The following is a 16,250-nucleotide window of genomic DNA, read 5'->3' on the forward strand; positions in this document are numbered from 1 at the left end:
GACGCATTTGTATCTACAGATTCAATCTGCACTGCTTTTCAGAAGCAACAATGGATTATTACTTTATTTGATTGCAACAATTATTGTAACGATCAGCTTTCCACCTGCCAGACATTTTGACTGTCAGGGCAATTTTCCGCACCCCATCTGAAGACGGAGCACAGATCCTGAGCCAGAATCACTTATTTTCTCTCTCACCTGCACAGCTCTTGGCAGGGCCAGTCAGGAAAAGGGGGGGAAAAGGCTATGCAGCATCCACGTGACCAGTATTTGGCCAACAGGTCCCCAGACTAGACTTGGCGGCTGCATGCTCAAACACACACACAAACAAAGTCGTGCACCTGTCCCTTCTTGTACAAATAAGCAAATACCCCTGGCCCAGAAAAAGAATGAGACCCATGAATCTTGAGAAATACACAAACTGCTTACTCCCATTCATTACACCAGTACCCCAGGGGCAACCCTCCTGCCCATTTGTCTCCACCGTGTCAGGGCCGAGGGCTTTCCTACGCTCAGTCTCAACCTGCCGGGCTGCACAGGTCCAAGGGAGAAGCACCTGCAATAAAGCTAACAACCAGCAGACTGGGCAAGGCCACGGCAAAGGCACCGCTGGCTGCCTGTGAGCACAATAACTCCATGATTTGCATATGCTCCTTTAAAAAGATCCCAGAGTGCGTGAATACATTATCAGTTCCCAGGCACTCCATAATATTCAAGACTAGACTGGTGATTATTTTGACTGGGCCCCTTGGTTATACAGGTTTCATATCCAGGGAACTGCAATATGAACACATTCAATTTCTGTAATGGCACCATTACCAAGTTTCCATTAATATACTATATGTAATTGAGTTTGCATAGGACTAACTGCTTTATTTCCAAAATGACTGTGCTTACAGCAAAGGAAAAGAGAGTTGTACGTATGTATGTTTGTTATGGTATGTCACATGGGAGATAACATCTGCATATTCATAAATATATGCCTGTGACCTATAAGATCAACAGATCATTGGTTCTATTCCCTAACTGTCATTTATCCCTATATATGCCAAGTTTGTACAGTTTTTTAGGGTGAATTTAAGCACTTTTTGAGCACTTTCAAGGTACCAAAAGTTTTGAGACTCTCAAGGCCTTCATCATCACATCAAAATTATCACTTTTGCGAAAAATGAAGTTTACAGAATTTACTGATATCCAGAGCAATCAATGTATGTCGATGTATATTGACACCCACATTTAGCATTTTTCAAGGAGTATATATAAATTCAAACATGTTCCTATCCTTGAAAACAAGACTTGTATACACACCCTGTATATGATGTTATTGACAATCTGCTGGTACTCCCTGATGGTACAGCCAAATATGATTTATATTAGCTGTTGATCCTAATCTTAACCTCATCCTGCTGAAGGGTTCAGTATGAAACCAAAAGCTTTAAGCCTTCAACGCACCTGTGAAGTCACATGCTGGATGCCAATATGAAGGAAAGTTGATCAAAATAAGAAGCATCTGATCTCGAAAGAAGATTGAAGCAGCTGCCAAGGCTCAAGATCAACACGTCTAACAGGGATGCGAAGCCAAACTCGGCTGCGGACCAGGAGCCATCACAAATTACAATGTGCCTGAGGTGCTCAATCTTGTGAGCAAAATGCATTTAAAATAACATTTATGTCATTTTTTTAGGCAGACGTGTAAACTTACAAATGATATTTTCCCACGCTGAGAGGGAAAATGTCAAACCCATTAACACCTCCGTAAAACAGATGAGCACACCAACATAGCAAACAATGTCTCGACAGTGTGGCATCTGTTGATACCGCAGCAGCAATGCATGTGGTTTTACAAAGTCTAGTGTAACCAGGGGCAACAGGCATACTCTCTTCAAAACAGATGTCCAATCCTGCATATGGTAAGGTGATTATTTTAATTTAAGGCAGAGGCAGTGGTGATGAGGTTCAAGTCCACCAGTTCTTAAACATACTTAGATGTCAGAAATAGAGCAAGACCTATTTATTGATCAATATATCATAGACATATCGGTATCTATTGATAACGCTGTATATGATGTCTGACTTTTTTACAGAACATGGAATGGAGAAAACAATGCTTGACAGGATTTAGAAATGTGTCACCATCACCCAGCTTGTCCAGCAGAGTGTTATACAAATCTGTTATATAAACATTGCTGAAAATCGACAGTGAACAGGCGGTAAGGTGTGGGACTACTCCTCCAAAGATAGTGATAAAGTCGGCAATGTAATACATTGTATATGTAGGAGCTTAGTCCAATACTAAAGCTCACGGAGGTGTTTAACTCCCAGGAGTGACGTGGCTGACGTGCTATACTTCCGTAGGTTGTTACGATACAGTTTGCAGTGCGTTCCTTCAATAACAAATCTGCAGCTGTGTTTCTTTGGTTTGCAGCATAATACAGACCATTTATTGTCTCACCATGTGCAATGGTGAATACATCGTCCATTAACAGTTTCAAATCACTGAGCAAGCAAACGATACAGCTTTGCAGATTCACCACATAGCCTCCCGTAGGGTTGTCAAAAGTATCAATACTCAAAAAAGTATCGATACTAAAACGTTGTATCCGGATGCAATACTCATTTTCAAAAAAAGTATCGATCCAACAACTTGTTAAGCAGCTAAATCATACAACCTCAAAATATTGTTATAATTGTTATTGTTTGTTGTATTTATTTATTTTTTGCACTACCTCAGACCTGAAGCTTGTTATCATAGTTGCAGTTTCTTTTTGCACAACTGTTTTTTATTATAAATATTTAACCTGTGGTTCTGTTAATTTTTACATGTTGCATTTTTCTTGTGTTTGTTTTTATCCTTGTGGTATCGAAAATGGTATCAAGTATCGAATATTTTCCTCAGTATCGGTATCGAATTGAAAATTTTAGAATCGTGACAACCCTAGCCTGCCGCCACATTGGTCCAAAAACATTCGCCCTTCCAGGGTCACACACTGCACAATACCTTGCCAATGACGTATCTATAAACCGGGGCAAAGGGACATCGACACCCAGTGACCCCACCACCCATTTATGACAGCTTATAACTTGACCCAGAAGAGTGAACCTTAACTAATATGGCTCTTAAAGTATGTACACTGGAAATGCCAAAGTCCACCCAGCTGCACAAATGCCATGTTATTGAACATATTCATTCAGGCATCAATTACGGTCAGTAAAGATATATTATAATGAGTAACTGTAATTGAATCCTTTTATATCTCATTTATTGTTCGGCCCTTATTTACCCCCAGCTTGCCCCCCACTAGAACACTAGTACTTTTCTCTGTCAGCCCTGAAACCTCTAAAGACCCAGAAACTAACCATTACTTCTATGTTGGATTAAAGCCAGAAGGCCCCAGGTTTTCCATAAATCAGTTTTTTCAGTAATCTGTTAATTAGATTGAAAGGAATATGCACCATGAAACCCTAATATAAACTATAATAAGGTTAAACCTAGATTTTAACACAGCAAGACAGAGCAACAAGACTAAGTAATGATTAAAAATCCACATCCACGGCAACCCGCAGTTGATTTTCTACCTAATTGAGCGCTCACTAATAACCACAAATTGGAGGTTTGGTAATGTGCAATCAAATTATGTGATACACAGTGAACTTGGGCTTTTCAGCGCCCATGTGGGTTGTTTGGTATTTTGTAGCTGCAGTGGGTTTGTATTCAAGTTCATACCTGTTTTGTGGATCCATGGAGGTCCTTGAATCCCTCTTTGTCGGACCGTTCACCAGGGGTGAACTCATTTCGATCCCCTACCTCCACATTGAAGGGAAATCTGTAATTACATAAAAACCTTGGAAATGTAGTTGCACAGAAAGAGAATATAAGACTGCAAAGGCATACCCAAAAGAAACAGACTTTACAAGGTCTCAGCACGACATTGACATCCATATTTAATTGTTGACGGATGAGTCATCATTCACAGGGCTGTCAGATTTTGAGTTATCATGAAGTGCTTTATGGCAAGGAAACAGTAAGATGTCAAAATAAAACTAGCTACCCAGTAGGAAAGAATGGGGGGGGGGGGGGGGGGGGGGACAAAGCAAATTTAAATGTGTGTCACACTGAGCACAAACGCTCAAGGCTTGTTAACTAACCTACTAGTGTGTTACACAATGACAAAACACATTTAGCATATTATAAAATATATTATATATATATATATTTATGATATTTATATTATAAATTGACCATGGTGCAACTCATCAGGGGGTGAAAAGGTTGACAGATTTATGAGGGCATGTCCCCCAGTAAGAACAATTTTAAAATATCATTCTTGTAATGTGAAGTTACTGTCAATTTCATTATGAGGATCATCTCATCTGAGAATTAACATACTCTTTCTGCAACAAAATTTGCATAAGGTAACATCAGTGCAGACTTTTCACATCTTAAACACAACCTGTTCAAACCTCTCGCCTCTGTTATGCTCCACAAACACTGTTCGCCAAAACCACCAGACACAAAGAGTTTCTTACTGCAGGCCATAACTTTGATCAACAGTTAACATCAAAGAAAGAATCCCTGTGTAATAGCACACTTTACCAGTAAATTACATATTTCACAGTTGAAATACTTACTGTTCTTCAACATATACATAAATAAACATTGCTGTGTAAACTGTCATATCCACCTACTTACATCATGTATAAAATGCAATCTGTTACATGAATTATTTCATATTCATTCCAGCACCCTTTGTACTCTGCACCACTTCAAAACTGCATTATGTTTACAAATTTAATAGCATTGTTGTTTTTATATAAACTGTATGGACATTTTTATATAAATAGCCTATATATTTATCTTTGGACATGACCTTTTATTATTTATTTGCATATTTATATCTTACCTTTTCACAGTTTCATATTCTTCTTCTTATCCTTATTGCTATATTTACTATTCTTATATTTTAATTATAGGCTATTTAATCATATATTAATTCCATTTATCTATTTTTTATGTCCCTTATTCTGTTTATGCAGCTGTAACACCAACATTTCCATGGGTGGATTAATAAAGTATGTCTATTCATCTACCTTTGGTGTCCTCGGTTTCAGCTGGAAGGGTTAAGTCTATTTCTGTGTAAGTAAATTGAAAACTACAATAAAAAACGGACTCAGATTTCTTGTATGTGTGTACACACTTACTTGGCCGTAGAAGCTGATCCTGGAGGGGATCAGGGGGCTACGGTTTGGTTTTCACTCCTTGCTGTGACCAGCACATTTGGGTGATGCTGTCGAACAAGCATGGATGTGTTTCTCACTTTCCTGGTTTTATTTATATACAGTCTTTGTTTACACACAACTCTCTGTTGCTGTTATAGCTGACCTGGATCCCGATGGCGGGTTTTCCAGCTCCCCTTCTCATTCGGTTGGAAGTAGACTGATACACATGGAATACATGCTGAGCTACACGGAGCACGCTGTTTACGGTGTAGCCTAAAGCTCCCGGGAGGAACTGACGCGAGCTCTGTAGAGAGGGTATACCTGCTGCAGGCTGTATGACACGCCCACTGTACTACAAGACACACCTACTTCATTAAACGACACGCCCCCTGTAACACCTGCTGCCCAGAGCCGTCTAATAAGATAATAATCTACTGCTGACTTGAAATGCACACGTCCGAAAAAAAACAGCTCTGTTGCAAACGTTTCTGAAGCTTACACGTTTTGTTCAAAAGGATAATTTTCACAAATGCACACCCCCTTTATCGCCAAACTAAAATAATCGCCTAAGTCATTTTTTGTAGAATTGTTTTTTTTTGCCTAAATCATCTCCTCATGACGCTGGCCACCTATGGTAAAATCGCCTATATCCTCAGTTGATCAGATCATGTGATTTTACCTCTTTAAGATCATCACTTCTTTGACAATTTGCCACATTCATAGGCATCAGATAAGAACCCAGCAAAGAAGAGCTAGAGGGAGATTGTTCAGTTATCAGTTTAGTCCGGAGCGGACTTTTGACGGGACTTTTGACGGGACTTTTTCCGTCCCTGTCGAAGAGCAGGGCCATTTTTCTCCCCTGAAAAAAGCCTGGTTACTGATTGGATAGATCACTAAGCGGGACGTGACATACTAAGCGGGATGTGACATAGTACTCTACGCAACAACAACACACGCCATTTGTAAAAGCCGGTGAAGCATGTTGCCAACTTAGCGACATTTCAGACCCCCTTAGCAACTATTTTTCAAGAAAGCGACTGGAGACAAGTCCAATTAAGAAGAGTCTCGTTAAGAAGAGTAAGAAGGACTTTCAAGAGGGTGTGGCCTGAGACTTTTCCACTTTTCCCCCTAGTGGAAACACGGCTAATGTCTCCGACAACCACATTTAGCTACTTCAAAAAAAACTTCAAAATTCATAAATGGGGGTATTTACTAACATGTTTTTTGTCACACGTCCCTTATTTCAGGCATCTAACCAAAAACCAAATCAAACTCCTCATTGAGTTTGAGAGGTTAGACCTCATGGTGCTAAAAAGCTAACTTACTTCCTGGATTAAGAACTCATTCATGTGGCGCCCTATTACCACACTAGCATTGGTGGAATGTAACATTTAACAAGTACATTTACTCAAGTAGTATACTTAAGTGTAGTTTTGAGGTACATGCACTTTACTTGAGTATTTCCTTATATGTAACATTATGCTTCTAATCCACTTCATTTAGGTGCCAGCTTTAGTTACTTTTCAGGTCAAAATTTTACATAAAAAACATCAATTCAATTTAAAGTTATTAGACTTTTTTTTTTTTTTTTAATAAACCTCATTACAGTAGGCCTTTAACAGTTGTTCAAATGAGCCCTATCTTTGCTAACTTAAAATTCTGCTTACATCAATGAAAAAAAAATCATATATTTTTAATATATATAACTATCTGAGTGGATCCATTCTGTATAACACCTTTTTACTTTTAATACTAAAGTAGATTTTGATGCTGGTACTTTAACTTAAGTAGATTTTGAATGCAGGTCTTTACGTACTTGTTACTTGAGTAGTTTCACAGTGTGGTATTAGTACTTTTATAAGTGATCTGAATACTTCTTCCTCCACTGGCTGTATATTTAAGGCAACATAGTTGATGTACAGCTTGGCACGCAACGCATTAAGCAGATAATGCATTTTTTAAAAAAAAATCAATTAAGATGGCATTGTTGTGTTTGTGGAGGCGTACATGTTGCTTTTAATAAACACAAGTTTACATTTTCAGTATGCTATAGATTGTGATTAGATGGAAATTAACCCATGACCCCAGCAGACGGCAATCTCACAGATCCTTACCACATTCCTAATTTTGACCATGTTGTGTGACAATTCAAATTAGCCATGCTCATGTACTGATAATAAAAACAGCTAGAGCAAACTATTTCGGAGTAACAAGCGTATCTCAGTTCAGTTATTCAGCCAATCTCATTCTAACAAGTGCAAAATCAATTATAAATGCATTACATTTTAATTTTTCACTTAACTTAATCAGCTTAATCAAAACTACAAAACCAGGTGTGAAACTTGAATTATCATGTGACCTCACTTGAGTTGAAGCTTGATTAACAGTTTTATTTTATTTTTTATTGTTTCAAACAGGTTATGGGATGCCATGGCAGAAGATAACCTGTTTCCCAGGAGAAACAGATTCACTCTGCCAGAAGTAGGAGTCTCTCCGCAGTGAATCACTGAATAAATGTTTCAGTTCAGATGGCTAAGACTCCAGACCCTTTCTGTTGTTGCTGTATACTGACTGGTTTATACTGACTAAGCTTAACCACTTGCTACCACAGTAACTGACTTGTGGTGTTATAAAATAGCAATAGACAAAACCTACAGTAGGAATACGTAGAGAAAGTACATCAAGAGTTAAAATAACCAGTGTCAGCAGTGAGATGGAGGGCAGCGATCACAGGCAAGCCAGCATCAGTATCTCCAAGCATGGTTCGCGAAATAAAAATAAATAAGTAAAACGCACCTTTCCTTACCATTTAAAGACAGGTTTAATCCATCTCAGCACACTACAGGCAACAGATGCAGCGCTCAGCAGAAACGAGATGTTATCACAAGAAAAATGGGTAGGTGCAGCCTCACTGATGTTCTGCTTTAATACAACATGAAAGTCAAGTTTGCAGGGGAATGTGTTGCACATCTGAGCAAAACCTGAGGAGATAGAGGGCATTGTGTGGCAGACCTTGAAAAAAAATCCCCATACACATAGTGCAACTCCTAAGAAAATAGTCAAACCTGTTTTTGTTTACTTTTAGTAGGCTAGCATATATATATACTCGATTTGCTACTGTTAAAGACTTTAATTAATACAAACATCTGACAGAAAGCCATAGTAAGACAAAAACTTAATTAGAACCATCTTTATTTTCACAATTATCACAACAAAAACTGAAGAGGACAGACAAAACAGTTACAGGCATTCAAAAAATGGACAACACCTTGTATCTACTTTAATAGACGGCAGTTGATTTCCCATTAGGTCTGCACTGTGCATGTGTATATGTGCCTATGTTTGCAAGTATGTGAGAGACGGAGCCAAAGAAGAGTGGGAGAGTAAATGGCCTTATCAGGGATGTGCAGGTCCAGCCAGCCGTTTTGAGTGCACGTCAGAAAAGTGAAAAGAGTGCTCGCTACTGTACTGGTCGACTGCTTAAAACTGCCTCCACCCCCACATGACCATAGTACAAAACAACTGGCTGACTTAAGACAGACACTGATGATTTGTTTCGTGGCTTACTGACCCACTCTCTGCTCTGCTTCCCCAAATAACAAAAAGAGAAAACCCTTGTCAGTTGTGTTCACCAACAAATAAGAATCAAGCCACAAATCATTACTTAACAAAGGTAAGGTGAGCCGTTTTAAGTACATTTTTAGGGCTTTTACATGTAACCAAAACAACTAAACACAAATGCTTTGTAAGCAAAACTTTGTAATACATATTAAGCTGTTTGTTGACTGTACAGAAACAAAACTGAAACAGAATACTTGGCATAAATGCCTACTGAGCAGCCATTTTCCTTATGTTCATGATCAACCTCTTGCTGTAGTCCTTGTGGTCAACAGGCTTCACTTCCATCACTGTAGCCTTGATTCTGGATTCATCCTGTCAGACAGAAAATAAGAAAACTCATTCATATGACATATTTCAGGCCTGCAAATTCCCATGCACCACTTGTCTGCCAAACAAAGCTAAAGTGGGGAAAGAGGAACTATGCATCGTTTTTCCTCCCGTCTAGTGCACACATAATCACAAAAGATTCTTGTTCAGTGTTTCCCCTATCCTTGACTTGGTGGGGCGGTATTTTATGTCCCCAATTTATATGCAAAGGTATTTCAGCTCAGTAGGAGTCTTTCTATGGTTGTACTAAATAGTTGAAGTTTCAAATGTTGACATTCAAATAATGAATTAATACTCGAATGCTGCACAAGTTGGTTATTTGCATGTCTGTTCATTCTGTTAAAGTAGCTGGGAGTCCATGATCCGACATTCATGGAAATATACTGTATTAAGTTACTGCTAATGCACACTGAACATTTCATACTGCGGAAGCATTACATTAAAAGCATTCAACTGCTGGAATATGAAATGCAATGTGTCTGTTAGTGAAATCGACACTGACCATCATTATTCAACAAAAATGTGTCTATAAAACAAGACAACTGTAATTTTCAACATTTTTTGACACAGAGGTTTGAAATCTGATGCAGTGAGTAATGAAGAGTCAGGAGCAGCCACAGTGAGCTGTTAGATGAAGAGCTGCAGGCGACAGACTTCGCCTACAACTTCCCAGCGAGGAAAACCAACCGCTTTCACCGTTTGCAGACTCCTGCTGTGTGCACCATTAATTAGATCACGGTTGGTCACAGAATGATGGAAAAATGCTCTTTATTGATGGACTTCTTTATTAAAGTCTATCAAAGTATATCATTAAAATGCTAAATAATTTGTTTTGCCACAATCTAACAATGCCAATTATGTTTTAATAACCACAAAAGCAGTCACCTTGGGGGACACACTGTTGTTGGCATATATGTTATACAGGTGATTTTCCCAACAAGGTTCATAATGAGTGAAATTAGCTTGAATGAATCAGCTTAGATTAGAGTTCAAAGACAAGACTCCGAGGTCCATTACATATGTAGACACACGCCATCTATCCATCCATCCACATGTCAAATGAAACACTATAAGCATCTTCCCTTCACTCGTGACAAATTGGGGTAATGTGACACATTTGGACTGGGTCCCTGAATTATGTTGGCATTCAGATGAATGTTTCACAAAAAAGAAGCAGCTTTTAAAGCTATAACCACCTCCACAGCTGTCTAGACAGGGGAAGGTCATTTCTACCAGGGCCATTATTCTCTGCATTTAAACAGAGGTTACACTCATTTCGTCTCCATTAATCCTCTGCAGCTCAAGTGGGTGAAATGTAAATCATCTTCCTTTGGACTGGTGCCCACATTCTTTCAGAATAGCTCGTTATAAATCCCCTTGCTTGTTTTGTATGATGCAATAGAAATATGGTCATATTAATTGCAAAAATGTTTTTAAAAAATGGAAGACTTCTTGACAGAAAGTACAATGGACTGTCGTGCAGAACCTTGATGGAGATAAATGAACACGATTCTAAAACTTTGGTCACTTCTGACTACTTGGTGCAAGTTAAGAAATGGGTGCAACACAGGAAACAGGTTAAAACGCTCCTTTCTTTGCAGTAGAAGGAATACTTATGTATCCAAATGGACAGAAAAGAATTTGAGTATAATGGAAATATCTTCAGAACAGTAAAGTTACGCTGTGGGGTTTGTGAACTTGTGAACTTGTATCATGCACTTACAATCAATAGCCAATATATAATAATGCATTTTTCAAATGCTGTAAAAGTAAGAAAAGCCATTCACACAGGGTTGTCAACCCTCAAGGATACACACAATGTGTTGTGGAATATAAACAGAAACTTTGTTTACAAGTAAACTCCACAGGGCACCTTTAAATGTTGTTAAACGACCGTCTGGGTTTCTAAAAGTTCGCCAAGGATTTCACTTTCAGGAAAAGTTCTTCTTAGCTCTGTGACTTGAATGTATTCATTTATGCACAAGTCTGAAATGTAACATCTTTAAGCGTGAAGCCCTACTCAACACCCGCACTCCCCAGTCTGGCCAGCCACCATTACACACTACAGTTAAACCACATTTTGGCAAAAGAAGAGAGAAATGCATCAGATATTTGATTGAAATAGTGTTAATCAGAAGAATAATACCCGTTGCTTAATTTTGTTTGGTTTAACCAAATCTAATCCATCACACCTACAGATGTGCACAGAACTCCAAAGCTATAGCCTTGAAACTAAATTAGGTCTGGGTGATAATTCAGTGTGATCATTTATCATCTTTTAATGGAATTATATAATCTAGATATCATAAGGAAATCATATATTAAGGTATCGTGATACACAATTACATCATCTAAACTGATATATATGACATGACTAATATGATGATATAGGCCTATTTAATTAAAACAATATAAAAATGTCTAGGAAATGAATTTTTCTAAAACGAATGGCGAATAACTGGTGGGAAAATTGCATCACGGCAATATTTACATAATTTGCAAGGCGCTTTATGTTCAGATCCTAGAAAAAAACAGGCTTTGCCAATTTCATACAGTATATTTGTTTTTTGAATTAGCAGAAAACCTGCTATATCATCATGTCTACTTATAGAGATATGAAATGACAAACTGGGATAAAGGTTTTTGGCCGAATCGTCCAGCTCCAAATTAAATATGTGCACTCTGGAAATTAAACAGCAGCATTTAAAATATTATTTTCACAACAGGCTTCTGAAAACCAATTTGGTTTTAATAAATAATACAAAAAACAGCAGGGTTTTCTTCAATCTGTGTATTATGAACAGGGTATTATAATAGTTTTTTTGTGGTATCCTGCATGTACCATAAACACTGACAGCAATGTTTAGACTATGATTGCAGTTGGTGAGTGGGAGAATTACAGGAGATGTGTGAATGAATCTGTAAGCAGCTAACATCACACAACTAAGCTGGGTGATCCACACCAAGACAACCTGTGCCGCCCCCTCCCCTTCAGCCATCACGTTGAGTGTGTGTACACATGAGCACAAGTGGAAGAACACACACATAAATTTGTTCCACTGTGACCTTTTTCTAACAGCTTTAAACTTGCCAGGAACATTTAACAGCAAACAACAGCCTAGGAAACTAACGGTTTTATACTTGCTAAACAAGACATTTTATTTCCTAACGCGCCTTTAAACAAGAGCAGCAGGGATGAAGAGTCGACTCAGAATTGGCACAGACACTCATACATAACCATCTAATGGCTGAACAGTCAAATCCTCACTTTAAATCCCTAGCCTACATGTTACTTGTGTATTAAATCACTGGAAACAATGCAGTGGTTCTCACCAAGCCTCAGAAATATGGTCAAGTACAATTGATCTTTGGTGAATGGAAAAGCAGCAGTACTCAGGACAACCAGTGTTGGGAGCCACTCCACTCCTCTCTACACTCACCCTCACTCTTCACTGCCCAGAATTATGTAACAGACTCCATCGCGTAATCATTGGTGGTCACATCTTGTAAGACAGAGAGGATTTATGAGGGCGAAATGAGAATAGATTAGCAGGCTCTGATTTTAACAGGACCTGTAGTGGTCAAGACTGGGCCAGTGCTGCAATGAAACGCTTTGAATGTATAATATCAGCTTTTTTCATCAGCGTCCTCCTTTTGAGACATTTAAATCAGTTACAATGTCTAGACACGGCCTACAGGGACAATGAGACTTTAATAACAGCACGGCGGTTGGGATATTATAGCCGCGAGCAGGCATTCCCGATGTCAGGCAAGTTAAAGATTTAAGACTGTCAAAGAGTCAAGTCCTGAGTGGTAATATTTAAAAGATTGCTTTTTGACAGTAACAACAAATTTGTACTTAAAGGCATTCATGCACTGACTTTTTGAAAGGTACAGCACAACTGCCTACACAATAATACATATTTTGAAAGCCAAAATACAGTGTTGATATCAATTTGTTTAAAACATAATTACATGATGCATCTTACCTACATAAACCAACTGCACACTTTAATTAATCATCGTGTTTTGATTTCATAGCAAGAAAACTATATTAAGTGGCAGAGCTTTCGGTTCTCACTGGCACCCCACATGTATCCTTAAAAAGGCTTTATGCACATTTATTTGAAACTTTTGTTGCCAGAATGATTTAGACTTGAATGGAGTTTGGATCCTTAATGGGCCACTCAGTTGCTTCAACAGCGTCTGAGTTTTTGCTTATTAAGAACTTAACGCCATTAGAGCTTTTGTTGGGTGTGATGTTGAGCAACAAATGACAGATCATAATACTTTAATTTGATTTAATTTTGATACTAAGGTCCAATAAATCCTCATCATTCTTTATAACAAATGCAGATCCATTCTCTTCAATGCAATATAGTGATAGCAATCAAGTTGTTTGCTGTAATTTGCTATGTAATGTACTGTATAGGGCTGCAACTAATGATTATTTTCACTATTACTCTATTTGTCTGAATACTTTTTGCATTCAACATTTATTGTTAAGTCTACAAGATGTCAGAAAATCTTGAAAATGGCCGTCACATTTTTAAGACTTTATATTGCTTGTTTCGTATGACCAACAGTCTTTGGAGTGACACATTCAATGAAATAAGAAAGAAAAACTAAAAAAAAACATCACATTTTACTGCTGGAGTGAGGCAATTCCATGTTAATGTGCTTCTAAAATGACAACAAAAAATCATTGTTTTAATTTCCATTTTTCTAAAAAGTTATTAATTGATCAATCTTTTCAGCTTTAAATGTTAGACAGTTTCAGTTTTGTGCATACATATCTATGTCTACTTTCACAACATTATGTATAGCCAGGGTGACCTTTAAATGTCTTGACAGACTGTTTTAATGTCATTATAATGGATAATTTCATCATACTCCTTATGTGTTTGTTGTCGGTTCATGATTAAATTGCAAATGAAGAGTATAATTTCCTTAACAGTTATGATAGACCTTGTTATGCAGCTTCTGTCAAATCTTCAGTCTCATTGTGATGCCACAGGAAGAATGGGTGTCATTACCTTGCTTTGTCTGACATCAAGCATATACAACTGCACACATAACAACATGCGAGCGCAGCACAATGGCTGGCTTGTAGCATTGAGAAGGGGAAAATAAACCGAAAGAGGGGTTGCAGGTGTCTCTGTTGAAGGAATATGGGGTCTGCAGGCAGCAGCCAATACATGCTTGTAGCAGTGCCATTGGCAGTTAGGATGCTGAGCTGAATGTGACAGACACAGTGGCTTCTTCTGTGGGTTGAAGGCGGATGCAGCCTCTGGCTCAGCTCCAGACTTCCTGCTCAGAGTCCCAGCCCAATCAATTCTTTTATGTGCTTCCCTCAAAACAAACGTCTATCTGTGTGGCCTACAGGATATAGTGACCGCAACTAATCTGTGCGTGTGCACCCTTCACAAAGCCGCTGAAAATGAGCAGCATTCTAGGACAAACACTTAAGATGGGGTTTTTTTTTAGATATGGTTCTGTCAGTCAAAATGAAAGCAGGCTATTTTTGTTAATGAATGGGTAAACTATCAAGGAGGAAAAACACCGACAGCTAGAACATAACGAACCTCTTTGCGGGAGATGCATTTTCAGCTTACAAAGGAAAGATGGTGATTCATGGGACTGAAGCTGCATAATTTATTTTCCATGCCAGTCTTATAAACAGGTATATTTTCTGTTTTGTTACAGCAATATGGTCCATCTACGATGACAAAAAAAAACCCGTAGGCATTATATCAGACCAATTAGCGTTTGTTGCTGTACTTACGTTATACGTTTCAAGCTTCACTCTGCTGCGGAAGACGAAAGTGTTGAAGTTGGCTTGTTGGAAGACCTCATCGAAGGCAGTTTCATTCTGAAATCGAGAAACATTTGATTGGCTCAATTCCAAGAGGGACGCATATCCTTTAATCAAAGCAAGTTTCATCAAAATAAAGCCAATGTCTGATAACTGAATAACTGAAAAAACAAATCCTGTGATTTTCTAAGTAACTGTGCCTGGAAGAAAAAAAAAAAGCAGAGCAGGTTTCTTTAACACACATTTGTCTATGCAGGAGTGCGTGTGAGTGTGCATGTTTGGCAGTAACAAAGCCTGAGGTTTAGCTTGTGCCCTCGCCATTTCCTGAGGCCAGTATTATATTCAGGAAGGAGAGTCTCACCGAGTCCTTGAGCTGCCCGAGGTAAGCTGCATTCTGGCCCAAAATGGCCTCTGCACTCTCCTGGAAGCAAGTCACCCACTGGTTGTCCGCATAATCTGCAATGTTGGCCTGTCGGATTATATAGGAAACAAAGGGCCAGAGTTAGCAGGGAGGGAAGTCAGAGGCACATACATGAGTACAGATCAACTTGTGTTTGAATTTTGTATTTTTTGTTGTTGCTGGATGCTTGAATACAGTATGTTCACTTCACACATATCTCTTCTGAAGAAATCATTATATCCTGTAATTAGCCTATATCCTGCTGGCAAAACAAGCAGAGTCACAGTTCTCTTGTGATACATACAGGAGAAGCAAATTCACAGCTTATGCTACAGCTTGTGAAGAATAACAATATGTCGACTGGTGAGTGGTACAAAACAAAAGCCGCTTATTTCAGATGCCTGGCTTCAGTTGCTCTGTTGCTGACTAAGTGAGTTTTTGCATTTCATGTTGTTATTTGTTCTTTCCAAATAATGTTCGTTTGCAAACAAGCAGAGGAAAAAAGAGGCTTGTATTTATGTTCCTCTCTGCACATTTGGTAAAATGACTAACAGCGCAGTATGGAAAGCTGCAGCAATTAACCTGACACAGCTCCGATTTAAACACAAGTGTAAAATCTAAAATTAGTCCTCGTTACGCTGTGTCACCGAAACAGCAGAGTTGGCTTTTAAATGTCTCTAAATTTAACTGCAAAGTGGAGCTTGGGGCAATTTTGAACCAGAGCGAGTGGGCCATAAGGGGAGAGAAGGGCTTGAGTCCCAGGAGACAGAATAAGGACAGTAAGTTAAGAGAACAGAAAGACAGGGCAATGAGAGGGATGATACGCATAGCCTCAGCAGAGGAATCTACTCAAGACTAAGCAGGAAGAAC

The 16,250-nt window shown here is 38.6% G+C and overlaps 1 protein-coding gene across 2 annotated transcripts in view; it reads right to left on the minus strand.

Annotated features, from left to right (window-relative positions):
- Positions 1 to 8,392: 8,392 nt before the first annotated feature.
- Positions 8,393 to 16,250, minus strand: part of rpa1 (replication protein A1) — a 28,220-nt gene continuing 20,362 nt past the window's right edge. For both annotated transcript variants that reach the window (XM_059332025.1, XM_059332024.1), the window contains exons 15-17: positions 15,342 to 15,449; positions 14,951 to 15,037; positions 8,393 to 9,150 (exon numbers count right to left, since the gene is read on the minus strand). In XM_059332025.1, coding sequence (XP_059188008.1) covers positions 9,046 to 9,150; positions 14,951 to 15,037; positions 15,342 to 15,449 — 300 coding nt within the window. In that variant the 3' untranslated portion in view covers positions 8,393 to 9,045. The remainder of the gene's footprint in view (positions 9,151 to 14,950; positions 15,038 to 15,341; positions 15,450 to 16,250) is intronic.

Source organism: Centropristis striata, chromosome 4, assembly GCF_030273125.1.
Source record: "Centropristis striata isolate RG_2023a ecotype Rhode Island chromosome 4, C.striata_1.0, whole genome shotgun sequence".
In the NCBI taxonomy this organism is placed as follows: Eukaryota; Metazoa; Chordata; class Actinopteri; order Perciformes; family Serranidae; genus Centropristis; species Centropristis striata.